At 50.4% G+C, this 24797-nt stretch overlaps 2 protein-coding genes across 4 annotated transcripts in view; one reads left to right on the top strand and one right to left on the bottom strand.

The window, feature by feature from the left end:
* The window catches only part of Gsn (gelsolin), a 52299-nt gene extending 35654 nt beyond the window's left edge, over nt 1-16645 (top strand). For all 3 annotated transcript variants that reach the window (XM_023701585.1, XM_023701584.1, XM_004641484.2), the window contains 14 exons: nt 164-325; nt 1035-1184; nt 2167-2256; nt 4163-4295; nt 5671-5759; nt 5855-6070; nt 7384-7517; nt 9881-9971; nt 11613-11783; nt 12322-12496; nt 13431-13555; nt 13723-13800; nt 15284-15344; nt 16239-16645. In XM_023701585.1, the coding sequence (XP_023557353.1) occupies nt 164-325; nt 1035-1184; nt 2167-2256; nt 4163-4295; nt 5671-5759; nt 5855-6070; nt 7384-7517; nt 9881-9971; nt 11613-11783; nt 12322-12496; nt 13431-13555; nt 13723-13800; nt 15284-15344; nt 16239-16408 (1845 nt within the window). In that variant the 3' untranslated portion in view covers nt 16409-16645. The remainder of the gene's footprint in view (nt 1-163; nt 326-1034; nt 1185-2166; nt 2257-4162; nt 4296-5670; nt 5760-5854; nt 6071-7383; nt 7518-9880; nt 9972-11612; nt 11784-12321; nt 12497-13430; nt 13556-13722; nt 13801-15283; nt 15345-16238) is intronic.
* Nucleotides 16646-20787: 4142 nt separating this feature from the next.
* Stom (stomatin) overlaps nt 20788-24797 on the bottom strand; it is a 30851-nt gene continuing 26841 nt past the window's right edge. The window contains exon 7 of the mRNA XM_004641485.2: nt 20788-22695. Coding sequence (XP_004641542.1) covers nt 22501-22695 — 195 coding nt within the window. The 3' untranslated portion in view covers nt 20788-22500. The remainder of the gene's footprint in view (nt 22696-24797) is intronic.

Raw genomic sequence — 24797 nt, forward strand, 5'->3', positions numbered from 1 at the left:
AAATGATAATGGGGGTGGGGCCTTACACTGACTGGGCGTCCCTGTGCTGTTGGAAGGCCACTGGTCCATGGGCCAGAATTTCATGCCTCCAAGTCCGTGTCTTTCCCCTGTCTGATTCTCTGGGCCTCTCTCCTTAACCAGTGCCATTTTCCTGACCCCACAGAAAGGAGGCGTGGCGTCGGGCTTCAAGCACGTGGTCCCTAATGAGGTGCAGGTGCAGAGACTCTTCCAGGTCAAGGGGCGGCGTGTGGTCCGTGCCACCGAGGTGCCTGTGTCCTGGGACAGCTTCAACAATGGCGACTGCTTCATCCTGGACCTGGGCAACGTGAGTCCTGCGTGCCTTTCCCAGGAACCACTGGGGTGCTCCTGGCCTGGCCCGATCAGACTCTGGGGAGGTGGACATGCTTGAGGACAGACACATACACATGGGCAGGGCAGATCCAGGGGCCAGCAGGCCCCTGTGCACTATTGGTAAGCTAGATGAGAACAGCCTACAGGCAGGGTCTCAGTGCACAGACCCCAACTGTGTACACTCAAGCCCTTGACCTCCTAGGCAGTGGATACTGTGTACACACACACACACACACACACACACACACACACACACGCCTCTCCAGCCCGTGAGTGCAAACTCACAAGGGGTCACAGCCAGACATGTGCCCCAGAACTCACCTGCACACATCCCACGTGGTATGTGGCATCCTGCGTGGATGCAGTGTAAGGCTTCTATTAAAATATTGTGGTACTGCTGAAACCCTGTTTTCGCGTGGGTTTCCAAGGAGGAAAGCCATATTCAAAGCGCAGCAGCGGGCAGACATCTCTACACACAGCCTGGGCGCTCTTGTACCTGTGATAGAAACGTGCCCTGGGCCCGTACTGGCAGGGCCCTGAGCTCACGGATTGCAGCTACTGCGCGCGTAGGGCCTGCCTGTGCACGCCCGCTCCACAGCCCCCACCCAGGCTGGCCACACAGCGTCGTGATCGTGCTCCTGTGACAACCTGGGCGCTGACCTCCCGGCCTCTTTGTCTTGCAGAACATCTACCAGTGGTGTGGTTCCAAGAGCAACCGGTTCGAAAGACTTAAGGCTACGCAGGTGTCCAAGGGCATCCGGGACAACGAACGAAGTGGCCGGGCCGAGGTGTCTGTGTCAGAGGAGGGCGCGGAGCCCCAGGCGATGCTGACGGTAAGCGCCGCTGGCGCTGCGCAGGGCGGGCAGGAGTGCACGGTTCCTGGCTCCTTTCTATGCCTTTCCAAGGGGAGGAAGCGGTGGTTCCGCGCCCCCTTCTGGTCAGACCTCTTGTTTTCCCACCAGGCCCGCATACACTGGGGGTGGGGTAGGTCAGCTTCCTGGGCAATCCTCAGAGTTCTCGGAGAACCGGTGATGAGGTGGGATCCTCGGACACACTGGAGTGTGATCCTCTCCCTCCGGGAGGGAGGGCAAGGCCTCTGAGGAAGCTGGTGAGGAGGAGACCCCCAGGGAACAGGGGAGACCCAGGCCCCAGTTTCCTCTGCTCATCATCATCCCTGATAGTTTATGGCACATTTAATTAATAGCGTGATGGATTGCAGACTGTATGCGTGGGGATTGTAGGAATAAGGCAAGAGGCACCAGGAAAGCAGGAGGCCAGGCACATCAGTTCCCATTTCTGGAAAGGGCAAGGGGGTGATTATTAGGGAGGAGGAGCCTGACATCCTTCTTGGCTCCAGAGAGGCAGTAGCTGGCCTGTTGAGACCGAACAGTGCCAGGATGGAGGTGCGAATACAGGCTCTGAGGTGATGGCTCTTGAGATTCAAATTCTGGCCTAGTCACCTGGAGGCTGTGTGGACAAGAGATTTTATGTGTCCGGGCCTCAGTTTCCCCTTCTGTAAATGGAGAGTGCTAACCCTTGCCTCTTGGTGTGGATGGAAGAAGGAGGGAACTGGGGAACAGACCAGGGGCTGCTGTTGGCACTATGAGCAGGCAGCTGCCCCATTTGGAGGGCTGGCCTAAGTAAGGCGACATGGCGAGAAGGACCTGCCCCATTGGATGGTGAGCCCCAGCGGCAGGGGGTTCCTGTGCAGATGTAGGAGGTCATAGAGGGTGGGTGCAGTCTGAGCACCCTGCTTTCAGGAGGCACCCTCTCAGGAGCTGACCTCAAGACCACCCATGTCTTCCTGTCCTGCAGGTGCTGGGCCCCAAGCCAGCTCTGCCTGAAGGCTCTGAGGACACAGCCAAGGAAGATGCAGCCAACCGCAAGCTGGCCAAGCTCTACAAGGTGAGCTGCAGCTATCCTGACCCCCTGGGTGTGGGCAGGCCTAAGACAGGGAGGCAGCAGATCTCGTCCACCTCAGCCGCTCTGCTGTGAGGCCCAGGGCAAGGCCGGGTCCCCTGAGAAGCCTTCTCCTACCCACTGTTCAGCGGACGCCCCTGCACTTCCGGCAGGAGGAGTGAGTGAGGGTGTGGTCAGCCAGCGGGGCCTGCAGCCTGCTCAGACATATGCCTCTCTGTCTCTGTCTCTGTCTCTGTCTCTGTCTCTGTCTCTGTCTCTGTCTCTGTCTCTGTCTCTCTCTTGGATTCTATTTCCTAGACTGTAAAAGGGGCAGCTTTGCGGGATCTCTGGGAGTCTGCAGAGGAAATGAATGGGAAAGTCTCCTAAGAAAGCTCTGCAGAAGGGCGTGTGTGACATGCCGGGTGTAGTTAATGGCTTCATTGGTAGCTTCTTCTCATCATCTCCCTTTCCTGCTTCTCCTTCCTCTTCCTCTTCTTGCTCCTCCTTTCCCCTCCTCTTCTCCTTATTTCTCTTCCTTTTTTCCCTCCACCTCCCTCCTCTCCCCTCTTCTTCCTTTGTTTTGTCTTGTGATACAGCATCTCACTGTGCAGTTCAGACTGGCTTTGAGCTCACTTTGTAGCCTAGGCAGGTCTTGAACTCACAAAGATCCTCCTGCCTCAGCCTCCTTAGGGCTGGTATTACAGGTGTGGACCGCCAGGCCCCCTCTTCTTTCTTTTTCTTTTTCCCTCCTTTTCATCTCCTTTCTCTCTTTCTTCCCCTTCTCACTCATCTTCCTTCTCTTCCTCTCCTCTCATCCCCTTCTACCCACACCTTCTCCTCCTTTATTCTTGTTCCGTGGGCCTGAGTGTGTGTCGCAGGCACGGGCTCCTCCACCAGCCACCCCGCCAGCCCCTTCCTTGGGGTCTGAACCCTGCACTCGGCCCAGGGCACTGCAGTGCCCAGGATCCACGGGGTTCTGAGAGCATTTGTTTTCCCAGAGCCTTTTCCACACTGGCAACTGTCTGTCTTTTGAACTTTGCTTAGTATGAAATTTTGTTTTTCCACATCATGATCTTCTTACTTGGGAACTTTTCTTCTTGTTATTATCTCCAAAGTATTCTTTGTTCGGGAACTTCACAAATGCTTCTCTCTTTTGTCAGATGGTTTTGCAACATATTCATGCTTATTTAGGATCCTTTTTTTTTTTTTGTGGAACCAGGGATTGAACTCTGATCCTTGCGTTTGCCAGTCAAGCACTTATCCTACTGAGCCAACTCCCCGGCCCCTTATTTAGGATCCTGAAGTCTGGCTCAGACAAGCATTTTGTATTAGTAGATGGTCCCTCAGAGGGGTAGTTAGAAGTATTTTAGGTTGTGAATTCTGTGGGGCTCTGGCAGCCTAGGTCGTCAACATCCACACTATTGGGGGATGCCACTCCTCTGGCCCATGGGACAGTTTCTGGGTAGTTTGGGACTTTTGAGGTTGACAGAAATATTGCAGGTTAGAACAGAGCATCTGAGAGGTGCTTCCCCTGCTTCTCCTCGGCCTCTTGGTCTAACTGTGTGCATGTGTGAGAACAGCAATCCTCGTGGGGTCAGTGCTATTCGCTCAACCCCAGGCCTCATTCTCCTCTGATTTCCCCAGGTATTCATTCCGCGTTCCAATGCAGAACACCCCACGGCGTTGTTTCTTTTTGCTGTAGATGAGATTGAACATCTTCTTGGCCAATAGTTCCCTGGTCCAGAACCTCCCGAGTCCCTGCATTCCGTCCTGCATTCCCTCTCTGTGTGGTTCCTAGGGTGTCCCTGAGTGTCATCCTGCAGCCCTCAGTAGCAGGAAGCCCCTGTGCCTCCTTTATCCCCCCATGTGTTGGCCACACTCATGGCCCCGTCCCCTTTCCCTGTCCACGCAGGTGTCCAGTGGAGCAGGCAGCATGACAGTCTCCCTCGTGGCAGATGAGAACCCTTTCGCCCAGGGGGCCCTGAGATCGGAGGACTGCTTTATCCTGGACCATGGCAGGGACGGGAAAATCTTTGTCTGGAAAGGTACTGGGCCCAGTGCAAAGGTCCCATCCGGCTACCTGTGGCTTCCAGGGGCTCGGGGCTGGGGAGGGGCAGCATGTGCTGGAGACACCTGATGCAGCGGTGATCGGGACTTCTGGCTTCATGCTGGATTTGCTGTGTGATCCGCAGCACTTTACTTACCTCTCTGAGCCTTACATTCCTTGTTTGGGCTAAAATTGTGGCCCCCCAAAAATTGTGTTATGTCAGTTCTCTGAGAGAGTAATTGACATCAGGAAAATAACATTTAAAAAGAATCCAGCTTTATGGTCACATAAAGTCATAGCCACAGTGGATTGGACGGTGTTACAGTTTGTAGGACTTTAAAGCTGGGCATAATGAGGCATGACTATAACCCCAGGCTGAAGCAGAAGGCTTGCAAATTCAATCCCAATCTGGATAAGTGTAAGAATCTATAGTTTCAAAATAAAAAAGGTTAAAGGGGCTGGGAAAGTAGCTCAGTACAGAAGCCCTGGGTTTGCAGAAAATAAAGAATAAATAAAAATAAATAATTTAAAGAACTTTTAAATTGCTAATATATATCAGGACCTTTCTAGCAGGTGACCTGGTGTGTTTGGAAAGTGTCATGCAAGAAATCCATAGAACGCTCTGCAGAATATTTTGGGGGAATCTCTTGGAAAGGACCAGCCCAGGTGTTTCTGAGAGACCCAGAGGTGTTCTGAAGGGGCCCCTCTTCCTAGAGGACAGAGGGAGGGAGGCAGGGGGTAGACAGACAGACAGACAGACAGAACGAGTGCTTACTTCCTGGCATTGCTCTGGGCTCCTGGGGCCTGGGCCAGCCGACTGGCTGTTGGCCTTTGCCATGGGCAATCGGACACTGGCAGGCAGGAATCCTGGCCTGGCACGGCCTCTGGGCCAGGACAGAGCCCAGCCTGTGCGGTGCAGATGATGCCCTCCCTGTGAGGGAGGGCAGAGTGGTGTGTGCTAGCGGAACCTGAATCGCAACGGCTGCCCTTGCTGAGGTGCCTTGGCTGGGTCATGAAACCTCTCTGAGACCCTCACTCCCTTATATGCAAGTAGAAACAAGAAAATAATGACCTTTATTAGTAAGGCTTTTGTGTAGACTAATGAAATAACCTAGGCAAGGTCCTGATAGCAAAATATATGCTCAGTAAATAGATTGAAATGGCGACAGTGGTCGCCATCATGAGCCAGGGCCCTGGCGAGAACCCAGGACTCTTGGAGCCCCTGTTCTCAGCAGAGCAGCGTGTCTCTGGTCTTGGGGTACATCCTATCAGAAGAGGGTTCTGTGTGGTGGCTTCCCTTTCCTGGACCACTAGATGGTGGGAGACAGCAGCCCCCAGCCCCTGACCCTCATCATCTCTCCGGCTGCCCACAGGTAAGCAGGCCAACATGGAGGAGCGGAAGGCTGCCCTGAAAACAGCTTCTGACTTCATCTCCAAGATGGACTACCCCAAGCAGACCCAGGTGAGTCTGGGAGGTCTGGTTTGGGGGAGCAGGGTGGACCGGACGACACTGGGCACAAGGCAGCCCAGCCACCTGTGGCTCCGCCCCACCTCCAGGTTGCAGTCCTTCCTGAGGGCGGCGAGACCCCGCTCTTCAAGCAGTTCTTCAAGAACTGGCGGGACCCAGACCAGACCGATGGCCCGGGCCTAGCCTATCTCTCTAGCCACATCGCCAACGTAGAACGCGTGCCCTTCGATGCTGCCACCCTGCACACGTCCACCGCCATGGCTGCCCAGCATGGCATGGATGACGATGGCACTGGCCAGAAACAGGTATCCTGAGGACGAGGGGCTGGGCCAGGCACACCCAGGACCCTTCTTCCCTGCCCATCTTGGGTGCTGTCTTCGCTTCCCTGAGGATATTTCTCTCTGAGGTTCCTACCACAGTTTTATAGATGAGACTTTTGTGCTGCTTATTTCCACAAGGTATAGCCTTGGCAGCTGCTGTGCGCCAGGCCGCGTACCACGTGTCTCAGACCCTATACCAACACCTAACAGTGCTTGGTCTAGGAGGGGAGGTGATGCTGTGTGAACCATGGAGATGGGAGGGAGCCCAGGGGATTGTGGGAACACAGGGAAGGCAGTGAGAAACAGGTGGCCAGCGTGGCCAACGTAGGGTGTTGGGGTAGAGGCAGGAGTTTGCTGTGGACATTCTAGGTAGCATTTGCAGAGTGCTATCCCCGGAGGCTGACGCATCCCCAGGGAGGGGCTGGGAATGCCGACTCTAGAGGTATAGTGATGTAACCTATTTGAGGTACACTCTCTCACCTGTTGATAGAGTTTCATCTTTCTGGTCACCTTCAAGAAATTCCCAGGGTCAGGAAGCTGTAGGATTCTATTTTCCTGCCTGCAGAGCACGGGGGTGTCTCTACCATACCACCAGGTGGCGCTGCAGGGACTCCTGACCGCCTGGAAAATGCCTCATTGCCCAGAGCTCTGCAGGGTTCTGCCAGCAGGGGTCATTCTGAGGCCATCTAGAGATGGCTGGGATACTGGAAGTGACCCCTAAGTTCAGGTGACTCGGTAACTGTATGGACAATGGCAACATTAGTAATACAATAATAATTACATTAGGAAGAGCACCTACAGAGCTATCACCTGGGTACCGTGGGAACTTTCATGGATAACTGCATTTGAGGCTCAGGACTTCCAAGTAAAGCTGATTATTATCCCATTTTTCAGACGTGAAAACTGTTGGGTCAGGGCACACAGCCAGCTTGCATGCAAGACTCTTCCTACACGGCCCTATCATGGAGGTTTCTCTTGCACCCTCCACGTCCGAGCTCCCAAGGCCTCCAAGGGGAGGAGGAGCCTGGTTTTGGATCTGGGCCTGGCTGTTAACGCTCATGGGCAGTGTTCAGGAGGAGCTGCCATGCTGGTCCCTCCTCAGAGGAAGTACAGGGCAGGACAGGGGAACCGTGCCAGGATGGACGTCGGAATCCTGGCTCCCAGCCCTGTCCCCTCATGGCTGTGTCGTTTAGGCCAGTCACTCAACCTTAGCCAGGGCCTAGCGGAGTCACCTAGCAAAGCTCGCCCGAGGCGGGTGGGGCTCTGCACCATGCCTGACCCCAGCTTCACTCTGGCAGATCTGGAGGATCGAGGGCTCCAACAAGGTCCCTGTGGATCCCGCCTCCTACGGGCAGTTCTACGGAGGCGACAGCTACATCATTCTGTACAACTATCGCCATGGCGGCCGCCAGGGCCAGATCATCTACACCTGGTGAGGGCTGGTGCCACCTGCTGCTTGGGGGGCTTGGAGGGCAGTGGCTGGGCAGGCAGCAAGGGCCCAGCCTGAGCAGGACCGAGGAGGTTTTGGGGTACAGGCAAGGTGAGACAGCTTCGCCTGGCGGGGGACGCTTCTTGTCCTCAGCACCTGTCTTATTTCCCCAAACCTACTCTTCTCAAAATGTTGTCGGAGATGTGGCTAACGGGGAGAAATCAGTGAACCGAGGAAACTTGCCCTCTAGCCCTGGCTGAGTTCAGTGCCCACTGCTGCTTATCTTCTTCCACACGGGTTTTTAAATGAAAAAATTAATCTCTCCCCCATAAACATGTGCCGTTGCTATATGAGTGAATGGAAACTTTATTTCAAGATACATTCATCTTGCTCCAAATTGAGAAATCTTGTTCCTGCTTCTACCCACTTCTTCACCGGTAACCACTTGCAGTAATTTCTTGTGTATCTTCCTGGTAATTCTTTGTGCCAATATGACTCAAGTCCCCAATTCTCTACCTTCCATATACAAATGATAGAGTATACTACCTACATTGGCCTAACACCTTACTTCCGGCCAGAGGTCTTCCTGGAGACCAATCTATGTCATTCCATAGTGAGCTTCCCTGTTTTTTTTTTTTTTTTTTACAGCTTTATAACACTTCTTTGGGTGATTTATTTTGCTAATTTCCTGTTGATACATAGTTGAGTTGGTTCCAGTCTGTAATTGCTACAAGCATTGCTGAGAAGAGTAACCCAAAACAAACATTATGTTGACTATGTAGAGAGCTCCCTCCCTCCGGGTCAGTTCCCAAAAGCAGGCTTGTTCAGAGTCCTCAGCTGTCATTTTGATTGATTGCCCTCCACCAAGATTTCTCTTGATAGTACTCTCGGTATTTTGCATTCCTACCAGCAACCTATGAGAGTCTCTTTCTTTATAGCCATACAGTGCTCTGTGTTGTCCAACTTGTCAGAGCGTCAACCTGATAGTTTATAAAGTGGCTTCTTGCAGTGCTTTAAACTTCCATTTCAGGGTAGAAGCTTGGCTTGGTGGTAGAATACTTGTCGAGCAGGTCTAAATCAAGTGTTTCTTGGACAACGCAGTCCCAGACTTTTTGTTTGATTATTAACTTTGGATTTCTTCTCTGAGTTGTTCTTGTTGTTGTTGTTTTTTTAAATCTTGAAATAGTTTTAGATTTGCTGAAGACTTGTGCAAATAACCCCGGCAGTTCTTGCATTCCCGCTGCTTGGGTTCTTCCATGTTCGCATCTTGGACAACTGTCAGTCAGGATCCTAGCTTGGGTCGTTTCCGCGGGCTTCCCCTGAACTTCACCGCTTTTCTCACTCCTGTTCTTTCTCTCGCCTAGGATCTAACTCAGATCCTGCATAACCTTTACTCTTCACATCTTCTCAGACTCCCAAATCTTTCAACAGTTTCTCAGTCCTTCCTTTCGTGACCTCAACGCTTGCAAAGAACACTAGCCAGTCACCTCGCAGGGTGAATCTCACCCTGCCAACCTCAGACGTTTAGAAGCAGCTTAGCAATTTTAAACCAGGTGAAATATAATAAAATGCAGCATAAATGCGCATGGCACAAAATTCTTTTTTAAATTTTTTTTTTTTATTCATTGTGTGTGTGTGTGTGTGTGTGTGTGTGTGGCCAGCTCAGCCCACCAGGGGGCTGGCTGGCATGTGGTGCTGGGGATTGAACCGCGGTCGCTGTGCTTTTGCTTAGCTTAGCTTGTTCTAAGTAGGTGCTTTAGACCACTGAGCCATCTCACCAGCCCACAAAATTCTTAAAAATAATTTTTTAAAAGATTTGCTATGGAAACACTCATTTCTCAGATTTGAGTTGCTCATCCAGGTAATAAGTGTTGGTCATGGGACATTGAGCCTGTGTAGGAGAGTCAGGGTAGAAAGCCCAGATCCCCTAACTGTCCCTTCTCAGGGCAGTCATCACTGACCTCTTGAACATATGTTCAGACCTCTCTGCACCTTTCCACCTGAGGCTAAATCTGCTGATGTCTTTTGCTGCCAACAGGCTCACATCATAGTTGGTATTCTCTGACCTGCTCTTCAGCACGGAGTTACATCCCAGCCACTTGGGTTTGAGTCTCAGCCTCCTGTGCTGTAGGCCCCAGCCTGTCCTCTCAGGGAAACATTTAGCTTGAGGGAATCCATTCATTGTGCCCAGCTCCAAGTAACAAGATGGTGCTGAGCTGCAAGGGGCAGCATTGGTTTGGTTCCTGACCCTGGTTTCTCTTTAGTGTCTCTTCGCTTCTCGGTAGTAAGGAGATAAATCGGTGGATTTCTTGGAGAGTCCTGGGCTCTGTGAAAACCTCGGTGCTGAGTCTCACTCCCTTTTCTAGGCAGGGAGCCCAGTCTACCCAGGACGAGGTTGCTGCATCCGCCATCCTGTCTGCCCAGCTGGATGAAGAGCTTGGAGGTACCCCTGTGCAGGTGAGCCGCACATGGCCTCTCGGGGTGCATCTGGGCCTTGGCCATCTGCCAGTCTGTCTCACCGTCCATCCATCTGTCTATGCATGCAGCAGATATTTATGCAGGGCCTCCATGTACCCTGCATCACACCTGCAGTCAGGAACACCCAGGCCCTGCCTGTGCCCCGATGGGTGTTGGAGTCCAGGGATTGACAGTCATTCAGCAAATGTGCACACCAGTAGATGCAGACCACACATAATGACATAGACAGGAGTGAAATGAAAAGACACAGTGGGATAGGGTAGCCGGAAGGGCAGCTGGAAGGATTGCAAGGCTGAGCAGCTAAGAAGGTGGATGTGGAGCCAGCCAGCTTGTCTCTGAACCCTGTCTTTACCCTGGGCAACCTTGGCTAAATGTCTTAGTCTCTCTGTTCCCCTGTGTTCTCAAAATGAGGATAATCACTGTGCCCACCTTGCAGGGTTGCCATGCTTAAGGATGAAGAATTAAATACCAGTGAAATGTTTAGAACCAGGCTTGGCACAGAGGGATTTTCCTGCCCATAGGAAAGGACTCTTCCAGTAGGGCCTGAGAAATGAGTGGGAGGGGGCCAGGCAAAGATGCAGGAAAGCGCTTTCCGGACGGTGAAAGGAGCACGTGCAGAGGCCCTGGGGAGGGAGGGATGCCGAGCATGAAGGCAGGAGAAGGGTGCCATCCTGTAAGGCTGGAGAGTGGCTGGAGGGGCATCGTGGGTGGGGGGTGACCTGGAGAACAGTGGGCAGGTGCTGAGTGGTGAAGCTGCAGGGGTTTCTGCTGGCTGGAGCCTCATGAGGTGGCAGAGGCAGAGTGTGGGGAAGCAGATGAGAATTCTGCTGCCCGCATTCTGCCTTTGGCATGAGCAGGGATCCCAGCCTGGATCTGGACTTGATGCCCTGGTGACCAGTGACGGTCTGGGTGCTGGGTACCAAGACTGTTGTCGTAGCCCACTTCATCTGCTGATAGCCTCAGCAGGGCCACTGTGGGTTCATTTCACAGAGGAAGAACCTGAGAGGTGGAGGACCCAAAGTTCTCACTTGAGAGGGTTGAGTAGGGTGGCACCTGAGCCTCCACCCAGCAGTGGCAGGCCGTGGTAGGCAGGGGCTGCAGCACCCTGACAGGCCTGTGAGGTCATCATCTATTTGGGCTAGCAGCCCCCTGACCTGATGTGAGTGAGATTCTTGGTGTCTGTCCCCTCCCTTCATCACAGACAGCAGCGGTACCTACCTCTGTAGGCAAGGGGCTCTGGGTGGCCACAGGGGTCTCTCGGGTCTAGAAGGCTCTGTTTGTGTCACTTGCGGCCTCCATGCCTGGAACAGACATCACCATTCTGGGAGAATGTCCGCGCCCCATCTGAACCTCCATTTAAGGGAATATTTGCATTCTTGGGCTCCCTGGCTCTTGGTCAGCAGGGCAGGCCCTCATGGGGGTGGAGAAAGAGCCAGAAGCCGAACAGCACCCAGGGGACCTCAGGCCTTCCTGGAACATGGGCTTCCCTGCCAGGGTCTGGGATGCTTCGTGTCACGCTCTGATGTAACACAGCATGGTGGCCTGAACTAGGGCCCAGTGCCACACAGAGAGCCATGCCTGCCCACCCCCTTTCCTGACAAGCCCCATGCTTCCTTCCAGAGCCGAGTGGTCCAAGGCAAGGAGCCCGCCCACCTCATGAGCCTGTTTGGTGGGAAACCCATGATCATCTACAAGGGGGGCACCTCCCGTGAGGGCGGGCAGACGGCCCCCGCCAGCACACGCCTTTTCCAGGTCCGGGCCAGCAGCTCTGGAGCCACCCGTGCCGTTGAGGTAATACACAAGGCCTGGACCCCAGGACAGAGGTCTGTCCCTGAAAACTTGGCAGATTTGCCCAGGAGTGGGAGGATGAGTGAGGGGCTCAGAAGCAGCATCTTGTGCCTTTCCATGCTGGCAGCAGGGCTGTCTGTCTTGGACTTGTTTCTGTTTCATAAGTGCCCAGTGACCCTTGCACATCTTCCGTAGTCACTACCTTGTATATAGTTTATTCTATACAGTTCCTTTCTGGGGGCTCATGGCCCCTTTCAAGACCTGGTCGAGGTGCTCCAGGGTGGTCCAAGCACCCTTCAGAATTACTGTTACCTCCTTTATTTTGGGCACTCATTGTCTCTGGGCCCAGAATTCTAGAATCATCTTGACCTCAGACTCATGGGAATCAGTTATATCCACCAAGGCTGTGTCCTCAGCTCTGATGTGGTGTGTTTTTCCAAGCTCCTGCCAGGCAGCTAGTCTTGCCGCGGGGTCCCCTGGGCTGGACGAGGCATTGGGGCTGTTCGTCTGCTTCCTGACTAATGCATCGCTGCCTTCCCAGATCATGCCTAAGGCTGGTGCTCTGAACTCCAACGATGCCTTTGTGCTGAAGACCCCCTCAGCTGCCTACCTGTGGGTGGGCACAGGAGCTAGCGACACAGAGAAGGCAGGGGCCCAGGAGCTGCTGCGGGTGCTGAAGGCCCAGCCAGTGCAGGTAGCTGAAGGCAGCGAGCCAGGTGGGTACCAGGCAGGACTGTGGTGTTGGGACCGGGCTGTCAGCCTTCCTACTTCTGCCTGCCCTTGGGCTCCATCTGCTCACCCTCCCTGGGTCTTGTGTGTGTTAAACATATGATCAAAGGAGGGCCACAGCCAGAGAAAGGTGGTCTCCAGATGCCAGAGAGGCTGCTGGGAAAGGCGTTTACTTGCCAGGAGACCTTGAGGGACTGTAGCAGGGGTGGCAGCATTGGAGGACATTGTTTCTCCTGGTCTTTAGAATCTGCCTTGCCAGAAATGCCATCATCGTGCCTTCTTGTGGCATCCCTCTGTCTTTTCTGCTGGTACTTCTAGCCTGCTCCTAGAAAGAGTGGGAAGTGTGGGAAAGGCAGCGGGTCTGCAGCAGCAGGGCTCAGGAGAGACTTCAGGGAGAGTGACCCTGTTCTACATCTACCAGCTGCACGTTGATGGCACATAGTGCTTGGCATGTGACCAGTGGAATGAAGGCACTAAATTTTTCATCAGGTCCCATTGTAATGAAGTTAAATAGCCACACATGAACAGACCAGGTCTAGGCAACAGGTAGAGAGGAAAGAATCTGAAGATTGGAGTCAGAAAAGATTTGCATCCTGGCTTTAGATGGTACTAGCCGGGTGACTTTGGTGAGTTGCCTGACCTCTCTAAGCCTCGGGTGCCCCATTTGTTGAGTGAGGGTACATACAGCATCTTGCAGTGCTGTCGTGCAGGCTCTGTGTCTGCTGGCCAAGTCTGCCCTTCCTTGGACCCGTTTCACCATCTTCAAATTCCTTCATGTCCTTTCACTCTTGGTCTTCTGGAATTATGAGATGGAGATCGGGATGGCAAGCAGTTGAGGTGCCTGGGGTCTGATGAGATGTCCTGGGGTGTAGGGGGGGCAGGGTGGGTGTCCCTCAGCACTGGTGCACCCTCCCCTCACAGACAGCTTCTGGGAGGCCCTGGGCGGGAAGGCCGCCTACCGCACATCGCCACGGCTGAAGGACAAGAAGATGGACGCTCATCCTCCTCGACTCTTCGCCTGCTCCAACAAGATCGGACGTTTTGTGGTGAGTCCCTTGCTTTAGGAGGCAGTTCAGGGGGCCACTGACAGCAGGCCAGGAGGAGCTGTCTAGGGGAGCGGCCTGGAGGAAAGCCAGTGCCTATGTAGCCCTAAGCAGCTGTGGGGTGCGTGGGGCAGCTGTGCCCTTCCTCACTCCTGTGACGCTCTGCCTAGATCGAAGAGGTTCCCGGCGAGCTCATGCAGGAAGACCTGGCTACCGATGACGTCATGCTCCTGGATACCTGGGACCAGGTGAGCAAGGAGGGAGGGTAAAGGACTGAGGGGGTAGGGTCCCGCAGCTCGGGGCTAGAAGAAATGCCAGGTGTTGCCAGAAAAGTTCCTGGGCAGCCAGCGCCAGTCACCTCCCTGTCTGAACCTCTATGTTCTTAGCTCCGAAATGAAGTAGTAGTCCCCAGCAGGCAGGTATGGTTTCCTTGGAAACTGCAACACAGCCTGGAAGCCTGGATCATATGATCCATTTTATTCCCTTGGGCAAACTCTTGTTTTCAGTCTGCTGGTAGTAAAAACTGAAGTTAGCAGCATCCTTCATGCAGGCATAGAGTGCCCTGTGTCACATGGAGGTCGGAAGTGCACCTCCTTTGGGCCCTGCCAGGGCTGTTCTTAGGGAGGTGTCTCCTGTCAGGTAGCCTTGCCCAAGAGTCCTCAGGGCTGCAGAATGGCTGCCTATGGGGACACAGGCCTCCCCTCCACCCCACAGCTGTTTCTTGGAGTCTCCCGTTGGAAGGCAAGGACAGGAATGCTTGTAGCTTGAGCTGTCCTGCTGTTGTCATTTATCCATCCACTGGCCAGCCAGTCTCTTTGTCCTTCTGTTCATTTGTTCACTCAGCACCGTTTGTGTAACACTGCCATCTCCCAGTCGAAATCCTGAGTGGTAGGAATCCTCTGAGAAACCACATTGGCTTGATTCCTGTCTAAGAGGGGCTGGACACAGAAGAATCAGCAAATCTGGGGTTTGATTGCCCAGTGCCATCTTATCAAAGGCAGATGCTTTTGAAAATGGTATTTCAAAGATAGATGGAAGTGTAATGATATCTTGATCCACAAACTTAATGCTTTCCATAATTCTGGTCATAGATAGCATAAAAAAATCAGCTGAATAGATTCTGATGGGTCACAAAACTCATTATAATGGTGGGAATGGCGGGGAATTGTCATTCCAAACTGAGACCCTTGTTGACTAAGATATGCTGGGGTGAGCACATGGCAGACTTTCAGTGTCTATTTCTGGAGGAGGAAGTGGGTAAGAACATCTGGTACTCATTTGTTGAACAAATGACTGAACTTCATGAACCTTTAGAGAGGGAGCCCAACGTGGCACCTGTGCCATGTGGTTGGCAGCACTGAGGAGCGAGGCAGGCTGGCCTATAAAGTGTGAGCGATGGGTGGAGCCCGAGGCAAACCGGAGCTGCCCCTCCAAGGGGACAGGTAAGGCTCGGGCCTTTCCAGAGAACTTGGGTGTCAAGACACATCATCACTGGAAACTCAGATTGTGGAAGCAGGTAAGTGTAGGCCAATACAGATTGTTGTGTGGGAGAGCAAATCATAGGTGAAGGTACCAGGCTGTCACCTCCACCCCATGTCCTCATTGTCATAGTCTATGGGTGAGGTGTGTTGTTCGAGCCTAGGTCCTGCTGAGCACTCAGTACTTTCCCAGTCTCCCTTTGGCAGTGAGCTTGGTCTCTCATGCATGATACACTTCCCTTCTCACCCCCAGGTCTTCGTCTGGGTTGGAAAGGATTCCCAAGAAGAGGAAAAGACAGAAGCCTTGACCTCCGGTAAGGACTCCAAGTCTTTGGTTTTAGGTGGGAGCAGTTTCCAGCTCTGGGAATTAGCATTAGTAGGACGGGCACTTCTTCCTGCACTGACAGCCCCTCTTACACCCTGCCCCGTGGGTGGTATCTTCATCAGCATTCCAGGACTGTAACAAGTGTCATGAGACAATCAACTTCTAAAGAGAAAAGGTTCATTTTGGCTTATAGTGTTAGAGGCTTCGGTCGATGGTCCATTGACCTTGTTGCATTTGGACCCATGGTGATAGAGCACATCATGGTGGGGAATGCAGAGGGACTTGGAAACGATGGGAGGAGTAGGCAGGGTCCCGACCATCCCCCTTAGGGAATGCTCCACTGGCAGGAGACCCCTTTAAAGGAGGCTCATTGGCTCCATCACTTTAAAGTTTCTGCCACCCCCCAGTAGCACCATGCTGGGAACCTGACTTTACCCATGGGCCTTTGGGTGGTAGGGGCAGGAAGGACCAGGTGAGAAGCCACATCCATCTCTGGCATACCCAAAGGTTGCACTTGCCAGGGTTTGATATTGGAAAGCAGATCCTGGGTAGCTGAACCGGGCTGATTTAAGGCCTGGAAACTAAGAAGCAGATTCTTCAGTGTCTTTCAGGAGCCAGGGAGAAATAGCAAATCCAAAGAAAGGCCGAGAGTCTTGTAAGCAGGAAGTTGGGCTGTCGTTCCTCTTTTTTGGTATACCTAGGCAGGTGGTGGCGAACCCACATGGGTGTCATTGCCTAGAAGGGATGGTGGTCTCTGCTATGGGGACAGGCAGTAGGGACAGGGGGAGCAAATGCACTGTCGCCCTGAACTACCTGCTCCTGCTGTGGGAGGCACTAAGAATCTTCGTGTTTTCTCTTCCCCCCTCCCCATGTGTGTCTGCAGCTAAGCGATACATCGAGACGGACCCAGCTAATCGGGATAGACGGACCCCCATCACTGTGGTGAAGCAAGGCTTTGAGCCGCCTTCCTTCGTGGGCTGGTTCCTTGGCTGGGATGACAACTACTGGTCTGTGGACCCGTTGGACAGGGCGCTGGCTGAGCTGGCTGCCTAAGGAGGAGCAGGCCCCACCACTGTCACCTATCAGTGCCTTTTAGAACTGTCCATCTCCCAAAGAAATCTTATGGTGAGCAGGGCAACTCTGGTGGATGTGTGTGTGTGTGTGTATGTGTGTGTGTTTTTATAGTAGCCAAAACCAACCCTGCCAAAATTCAGGGTCCTCGCGAACTTGTCTCAAATATCTGTGCTTTGGAAATTCGATTCAATAAAGGCTTTCTGAAGTGCGTTGGTCTAGGGTAGCTCTGCTGTGTTCCTTGCTCCCTCACGTGCTTCTACCCACCTGACTGCCTGATGGTGGTGCTCTTCGTCCCTGGGAATCCTAAGACCCAGCAGGGGCCTTGCATGTGCCTGTGAACCTGAAGCCGAGCCCCATCCAACTGGCATCTGAGGAGCAGATGCCAAGGCGAAGCTGTGTCTGGGGGGACACGTTGCCTGGGGAGGGTGGAGAGCCATCAGACCAGAGGGTGAGTCTGATATAAGCAAAGAAGAGAAGACAAGGCTGGGAAGAAGTGTCCCATATGGCCATTTGGCCAGGCAAGGGTTGACAAAGCTTTCAGGAAGTGCTGAGCCAAAGTCGAAGTGTTGTTCCTAAATGCAGTAGTGCATTCCTATTTTTCTTGATTTTTTTTTATTGCAGCAAGCTACTCATAATAATATTTGTCACTTGACCCCTTTGTAAGAGTAACTCACTGTCACCATATACACTGCAGGGAAGCCATCACCACTCCCTGTGCCCAAGCCTCTTTCATAATTTTTGGCATAAGTATAGTGTGCATTCGATGATAACTCTTCATCCTCAGCCCTAGGAAGTCTCTGGTCCACTTGCTGTCTCTAGGAATTTGCCGATCCTAGATAGCTTGAATAAGGAGGAGCCTGGCGCATTCCACCAAGAATGACATTTTCAAGATTCGTCTGTGCAGTCGCATCTATCGACATTTCATCCCTTCGTGTGGCCAGCTGGTACTCCATTGCATGTATATACCACATCTCATCCACTCTTCCAAATGGGAACATCTGGGTTGCTTGCCGCTCTTGGCTATAGTGCACAGTCCTGGTCCATTCAAAGTATTTTCAGCCAGGCCCAGATCATCCAGAAGAAGAGCTACTTGTGTTCCAAGACCAAGAGTGTCTAACCTCCCCCAAGGCCCACCGCTTGGAGACCTGGCTGTGAAGCAGCCAGCAGGCAGGGCCCTTAGTTAATTATCTTTCCTGTAGTACATTGTCAGTCTCACATCCTGTGACATCTGCCTTGCCCTTCTGCTCTACCTCTGGTTCCCACAGGCTCATTCTTCAGCCCACAGCTATTTGGAGGAAACTTTACTGCTGCAGCTGCCCTGGGGTGCCCCTAGTTCCCAGTCTTTGGGGTGTAGAAAGACTCCTAGGTATCCTCTGTGGTCCCCTGAGGCTGCTCAGGGGATCAGAAGTCCCTCTTGGACGCTTCCATGAACTATTTCTCCATGAAGGACCCAAACCAGCCCAGAAACCAGCTGGAGGGCAGGTCCCCTCCCCCACTTCCTTTTGGGCTCTTCTTACCCACTGTATTTCCCCCTCTCGTTCCATGCCACTTCCCCCACCCTGTCCCTGTCCTAGTTATGGAAGGAGGCTCCCATAGTACAACAGAAGAACAGAAGCCAGTATGAGCTCTGCGTGGTGGGATGAATGCGTGCGTGTACCTGTGCGTGTGTGTTTGTGTGCCTGCATGTGTTTACACTGTCATTTCCAAAGTTAGTTGAGCCCTGAAATTTCCCAGGGACTTTTTAAAAAGTGTGCTTCTCCCGGGGCCATACCTCCAGAGATTCTGTTTCAACACAAAGGTGATGAGGGCAGTGGTGAAGGAATTTTCCAGGTGCAGCACTGGGGCACTAAAGAAGGCAGGTCATCTCAGACAGAGGGTGCAGCTTGTATGAAGGCAGGGGCAGTGAGGGGGATGGGACTGTGGGCTCCATGGAGCTGCAGCAGGTGGGGAGAGCTAGGACTCCAAGCAGAGTGATGGCTGGGGCCTCAAATGCTGCTCTAAGAGATTTGGACTTCATGTTGTAACGCCTGCCTTGCCTGTACTCGGGGTGGCTGAAAGCTAAAACTGGTCAGTTTGATGAGTGTAACGTCCGGGGAAACCTTCAGGGCCTTCGTTATAGGCAGGTGAAGATCTTGTCTAGGCAAAGCCAGCTTCCCTCCTGGATGCATAGGAGGACCTGCCCTGAATTCTTTCAGTCTTTGTTGGCATAAGAGGGTGAGGCCAAGGCCTTCTACTACTTGGAGAAAGGAAGTTGCCCAGGGGCAAAATGATTGTTCTGACTTCCTGTTTTCTCTCCATGTGAAAGAAACTAAATCAGGAAGTTTCACTTCAACCACATGTTCTCTTCCTACAGTTTTAGACAACGGCCAGCCACAATGGAGAAGTCATTGTAAAAGACTGTATATTGCTAACATGGCATTTCTGAGAAGGAAATCCACTAGGGCTTGGATCCTGAGTTGGCTCTTGAGTAACTCAGTTCAACAGATAGTTATTGAGAGTGAAGCTTAGTGGTAGAATGCACACTTAGCATGAGTGATCTCTGGGTTCAAAGCCCAGGACTTGCATGTGTGTGAACACACACACACACACACACACACACACACACATACGCACACATGCACACATGTGCATTTTCTGATCCTCAAATTCTCCACTTACAAACTTGCAAATGCAAATGTTACCAGGTACTGAGGGCTGCAGTCTTCTAGTTTTGTTGTTTTTTAAAAAATATATTTCATACAGGGTCTTACTGCACAGCTTGGACTCATAGTGATCCCCCTGTTTTCAGCTTCCCAAACCCTGGGATTACAGGCACACACTACCACTCCCAGTCTCAATCGCAGTCTCAGGGGACCCCAGGGGTGGGGCCAGCATAACTTGTGGGGCCAGGGATTGAACCCTGGTCCCTACACTTTGCCTCAACAGGAGCTTTAATCCACTGAGCTATCTGACTGGCCCTAGAGTTGGTTTTTATAGAGGACCTTAAGATTACATAGGAGAAATGAATGTAACTCCAAACCTGCTGAATGTCCAATGTGCTGAGTTCATGTTCTCCAAAATCCAAGAGTGAATTCTAAGAAACATCAGAGGTTAAAAGCAGGAAATTTTATTGAGGGAGCAACAGCACCGGCCTGAGAGACAGGAGGGGGTCCACGTGGGTCGTCCACAAGCCCACTTCTCAGAGAAAGTGTTATAGAGCAAAATCATGAGTGGATACAAGGTGACACAAAACTGTGGTCAACCCCTTGTTAATATTTTTCTTGTCCAAAATAGTCTCCTGATTCACCCTGGTGTACTTCGTAAGTAAATATTATACACGTACACCTAAGAAGTGGTGCAGGGAGAAGACATTTTAACCCTTGTTACCAGCACGCACTTTCCTCTGACAAAAGGAGCTTGCTTCTAAAAGGAGTTCTGAAAGCTGTTGAGGAGTAGGTGGGAAGGGTGCTTAGTGGACGACTTCATTGTCAAGGGGATCCCAGTCATTTCTTGTGACACATTATGGTTATGGACACACAATCAGCTCCCCTTACTTGGGTCAAACTTCAGCTGGAGCAAATGACCTAAAACTCCGTTTAAATTTCAAACCTGCTTAGTATGAATGTGAGGTCAAATGCCTTTTGGTTGTCTTGGAAACTCATGATCAACACATAAAATGACTGCTGCTGGTGGCAGTGGTTTGTGTACAGGGACAGCAGCAGCAGTGACACATGAAGCTACATTGGGACATCTTAGGTGGCTTTGGCATTGGACAGTCTGGGTTTAATGCCAGCTGTGCTCCTCACCATTGTGAGAGTTTGGTTAAGTTTTTTACTTTGAGCCTCAGTGTCTCCTGTATAAGGTGTAGGATGTATTCCATTGAACTGTTTGAGGGCAAGATGATGAATGTATGCACATGTGTTTAAGCACAGGGCTAAGTGACTAGTGCTCCAGCAGTGGTGGGCTGCCACTAATCCAGGACAGCTCTTCAAAGGCTACAGGTTGCAGTTGACCCAAAGCTTCTTATCACCATTTTTTTTTTTCTTCTCAGTACTGGGGATTGAACTCAGGACCTTGTGCTTGCTATGCAAGCACTTATTCTACTGAGCTATTACCTGGCCCCTTATCATCGTTTTAAGTAGAGGTAGTTTTGTGTGATGATTTGAATGACAGCTGGAAGTGGGTTCCTATCCCATTTGGAGGAAGGCAAAAGAAAATGAAGCCAGCCAAGTATTGGGGGGCAGGGGAGGGCAGTCTCAGACTTCCCCGGGAAAGTGTGTGGGCCAGGCAGCCAGCCTGGGACTGGATGACCAGATGTGACACCTGTAAAAAATGAACTCCACATAAGCTAGTGCAGACACAGACTTGCACATGGGAAATTACAGCACACATTTTATTATGTACATGGTCAGAAGGGGAAGCTGCGGGAAACACTCTTGTACTCTCACCCCAGGGCTCCTCCTAGGCTTTTCTTCTCCCAAGTGATTTAACTGTACCTGTGAATTCACAAGGCAGCAAAAGGATGAGAGGAAACTTATGGAACCAAAATCACTGACATTCAACATCAGAGAAGAGATTTTCATGCAATTTTCTGGTCCCCTGGGGTCCTGGGTCAACAGACAAAATCCATCATTTTAACATTCAAAATGCAAATGCAACTTGAGTCCTGAGCTGAAACCGTCCATACACCTCTAAACAAACTGAGTAGCCTGGATAGAATGTGGTTCAAAGTTTTCTAAAATAAGCTTGGAAATAGGAAACAGTGGAAAGGACATTACGCACTGGGGTTGACAGTGCCTCGGCTAAGGGCTGAGATGAAGACAGGTGCCCGGAAAAGAAGTTGTTATTTTTAGACTTCTCCAGGTAAACTGAGAGGCTCAAAGAAGATATTATAAATGTCAACAACTAGCTTTCCTCGCCAGTAGAGTATCAGGTCGCTCCAGTTCATAGACATTTGAAAAACAAAATGCTTCCTACTATTACAGGCTAAGAAGCTAGGGTGCAAGGAACCTTCTTTCCACAGCCTCAGCATACACAGGAGGAAGAGGACAATGAAGCAAACTGAGTGCTCTACAGCTCGCCCAGGTACCCTAAGTGCAACAGTGCTGCCCCGTGGTCCTTTGATGTTACAGCTCTTCATGAATGGGATTATTTCTCAGAGGACAATAGTTAACAGCATGTAGACCATAACATGCAATGGGTTTTTGGAAGGTATTTTTAAAAAGTCTTTCAATCCTTCAGCTATTCAAATAAGTATATAATTGTTTATAGTACTTAGAGAAATTTTTATTAAATTTTTATTAAAAAGTGAAAACTTGATATGTGAAATATATGAAAATAGGCAAAAGTTAGAAGAAGCACTTTTGTGGTAAGTAGTTAGCTGGTTTGAAAGACAGACCACAGAGGAGCTTTTTCCTCCTTCAGGAGGCTCAAAGGAGTTACCAAAAAAAAAAAAAAAAAGCATCAATTAAATTATTTTCACAATGACCATCACAATGGTGAATTTAAAAGTCATCAAAGGGTTACGATATCTTCTCCATAGATCCTGATCATTTGTTTTTGACTAACAGGTACAACAAGAAGACACCTCCTGCTTGGTGAGGTCTGAGTTTATAAAGTAGGCAGACACCAGGGGAAGGTCCTTCATTAAGACTCCCTGGAGGTAAGGCACGGATGGCCCAGAGGAGCTGGCCTTAGTGTAAGGTGGCAGGTGGGAGTGTTAACCTGTGTTCTTGTCTTGTTCCGGCTGCTGGAGACAGGTTCAGAATGACTCAACAGAAGTCAAAAGAGGAGGGATTTAACCTATTCCAGGATGCTCTGAAATACAAACCCTTAAATATTTTAAAGAGTGGGAAATTCTCTTATACATATATCACCAACCTCTCTCTTCCTCTCACTATTTACAAGCTAAAGATTGCTTTCACTGTTTCTAGGATCACTACACAGTCTAAAAACCTCAGCATATAAGAAAAGGGGAGGGAGGCTATTCAAGGTACCCTGCTCTACTCTTTCTCTCCTTGTGAGCTGAAAGCTAACTTGGTCCCCTACTTCTTCAGATGTGGATAGCTCATCTCCACGCTGGCCTCCACGGCTCAGTGTTTTGCCCCCATGATGCCTTGCAACATATCTATAGGCAGAGGGAAGACAATCGTGGAGTTTTTCTCAGCTGCAATGGTGGTCAGCGTCTGAAGGTACCGAAGCTGAAGGGCTGCAGGAGACTCGGTGATAACCATAGAAGCTTCTTTCAGAGCTCTGGATGCATTCATTTCTCCCTCCGCCGCAATAACCTATGGGCAGAGGAAGGGAGGTCAGATCGGAGAAGCCGCGTGGTAAATACAGCAATTTTCAAAACGGAAGGTACATGCCATAGGTGGTACGCAAACTTCCCAGGGGGCACACCAGCGTAGTTTTAAAGAAACCAACTGCTAGATTGTGCCTAGCTCATGCTGTTCTTTTTTATGATTCCCTTTCTCTCATTTTCCAGGGTACCACACCAAGGGGACAAGTCACACTAGTGTATAGGGCTTGAGAAAGGCAATGACTTCAGTGACTCCACATAACTCTTTCTGCAAGTCACATGGATTTCTAAGAAAGGAAAGAGGATCTTATTGAACCAAAAGCTGACAGACCATTAAAATTATATTTTAGGCTGGGGATGTAGCTCAGCAGCACAGCACCTCTGTGGCAAGCACAAGGCCCTGAGTTCGATTCCCGGTACCAAACAAAACTATATTTTCATAAGTGATTGCTCTGTGACCTTTGAGCACACAAACTCAAAGAGAATGCTAAGAACTTCATGACTTAACTACTTCTATCAACTTATTTATGTTAACATTTCTTAGTTCTCTTGTCTATAAAAAATGAGAATTGGAATAAACATTGATACTAAATCCTGTTTCATTCTAAGAATAAATAACAGCCACCCACGCATTTATGACGTAAGCCTCATTTACTGAATGGAGCAGCATTTCTACTGAAAACTTATTCCTTATTTAGGAGAAATTCTAAAAATATTTGCCCCATTTATAATCACAAGTAATGGGCTGGGGAAATGGCTCAGTAGAATAAGCGCTTGCCTGGCAAGCACAAGGGCCTGAGTTCAATCTCCGGTTCCGCCAGAAAAAAAAAAAAAAAGTTAATCTAATGGGGCTGGGGAGATGGCTCAGTAGAATAAGTGCTTCCCTGGCAAGCACAAGGGTCTGAGTTCAATCCCTGGTTCCCCCAAAAAACAAAACAAAAACCAAAAAAAAGCCAAGTAATTTTGAATAATTAATTATACCTTGTATACTAAAGATGTTATATAAGGCATATATTGTAGGGCATATAGTAGGGCAATAACATAATTCATGACAAAATATATTAGCAAAAGCATATGAGGGGGCCGGGGAGATAGTTCAGTGGGATAAGCTCGCTCTTGCCTGGCAAACACAAGGGCCTGAGTTCAATCCCCGGTTACAAAAAAAAAAAAAAAAAAAGCATCAGTGGGGAAGGGGTGAAGTGGAAATATAGCATCAGGAAGAAAAAAGTACAGTGAAATATTCAAGATTGCTACCAAAGAGGTTATATACTTCTAAATGAATATTTAAGTCACTGTATTATTTGCATTTTACTGAATATATTTCAAAGAAAGGTGCTCTTGGTGTCATTTTAAGATGTCAATATTTATAAAATGCCAGAAATGATACACTTAGTATGTACGTATCACCAAGATCTTTATGTGCCAGTATAAAAGGTATGATGGGGTATATACTTCACAAATTCTTTAAGAGGTTACATGGGTAAAAAAATTCACAGATCACTGCCAGGGAGTTGAACAGATGTTAGCTCAAAACTCAAATCTAAGTCTAACCAAATGCTCTCAGAGAGGCTGTTTTACATCAAAACCTTTTTTTAATTTTTATTATTTTTTTTATTTTTTAGGGAAGAGTCTAGGGTGTTCAGGGTCTCACTACTAGATCAGACTCATAGTGAGCCGCCTGTTTACAGCCTCCCAAGAGCTGAGGTTTCTGTACGCACCACCACGCCCAGTCTCAATTGCTGTCTTAGTGCGCCCTGGGGGCGGAGCCGGCACGGCAGAATCTCTATTTTTTATTGGCAACATGGGACGATAGTCACTTCACAGGTCCACTGTGAGGAAGGTAGGAAAGGCATCTGCACTGCTGAATGAACAAGTGGAGACTCCCACGTGGGACTGGCATGTCCCACCAAGACCTGAGTTTTGAATACAACTAGCCTTGGATGCACAAGAGATTTAGAAGCTAAATCAAGGAAGTGACTTCTAACTCATACTCCCAGAAGAAGAGAAGCTATAAAGTTATCCTAATCATTTCAATTAAAGCTGCAGCTGCAGCAGGTTGCCCTCATAATGGGCCTCAAGATAGGAATGGTT

This window comes from Octodon degus, unplaced genomic scaffold (assembly GCF_000260255.1).
Source record: "Octodon degus isolate 3935 unplaced genomic scaffold, OctDeg1.0 scaffold00137, whole genome shotgun sequence".
Lineage (NCBI taxonomy): Eukaryota > Metazoa > Chordata > Mammalia > Rodentia > Octodontidae > Octodon > Octodon degus.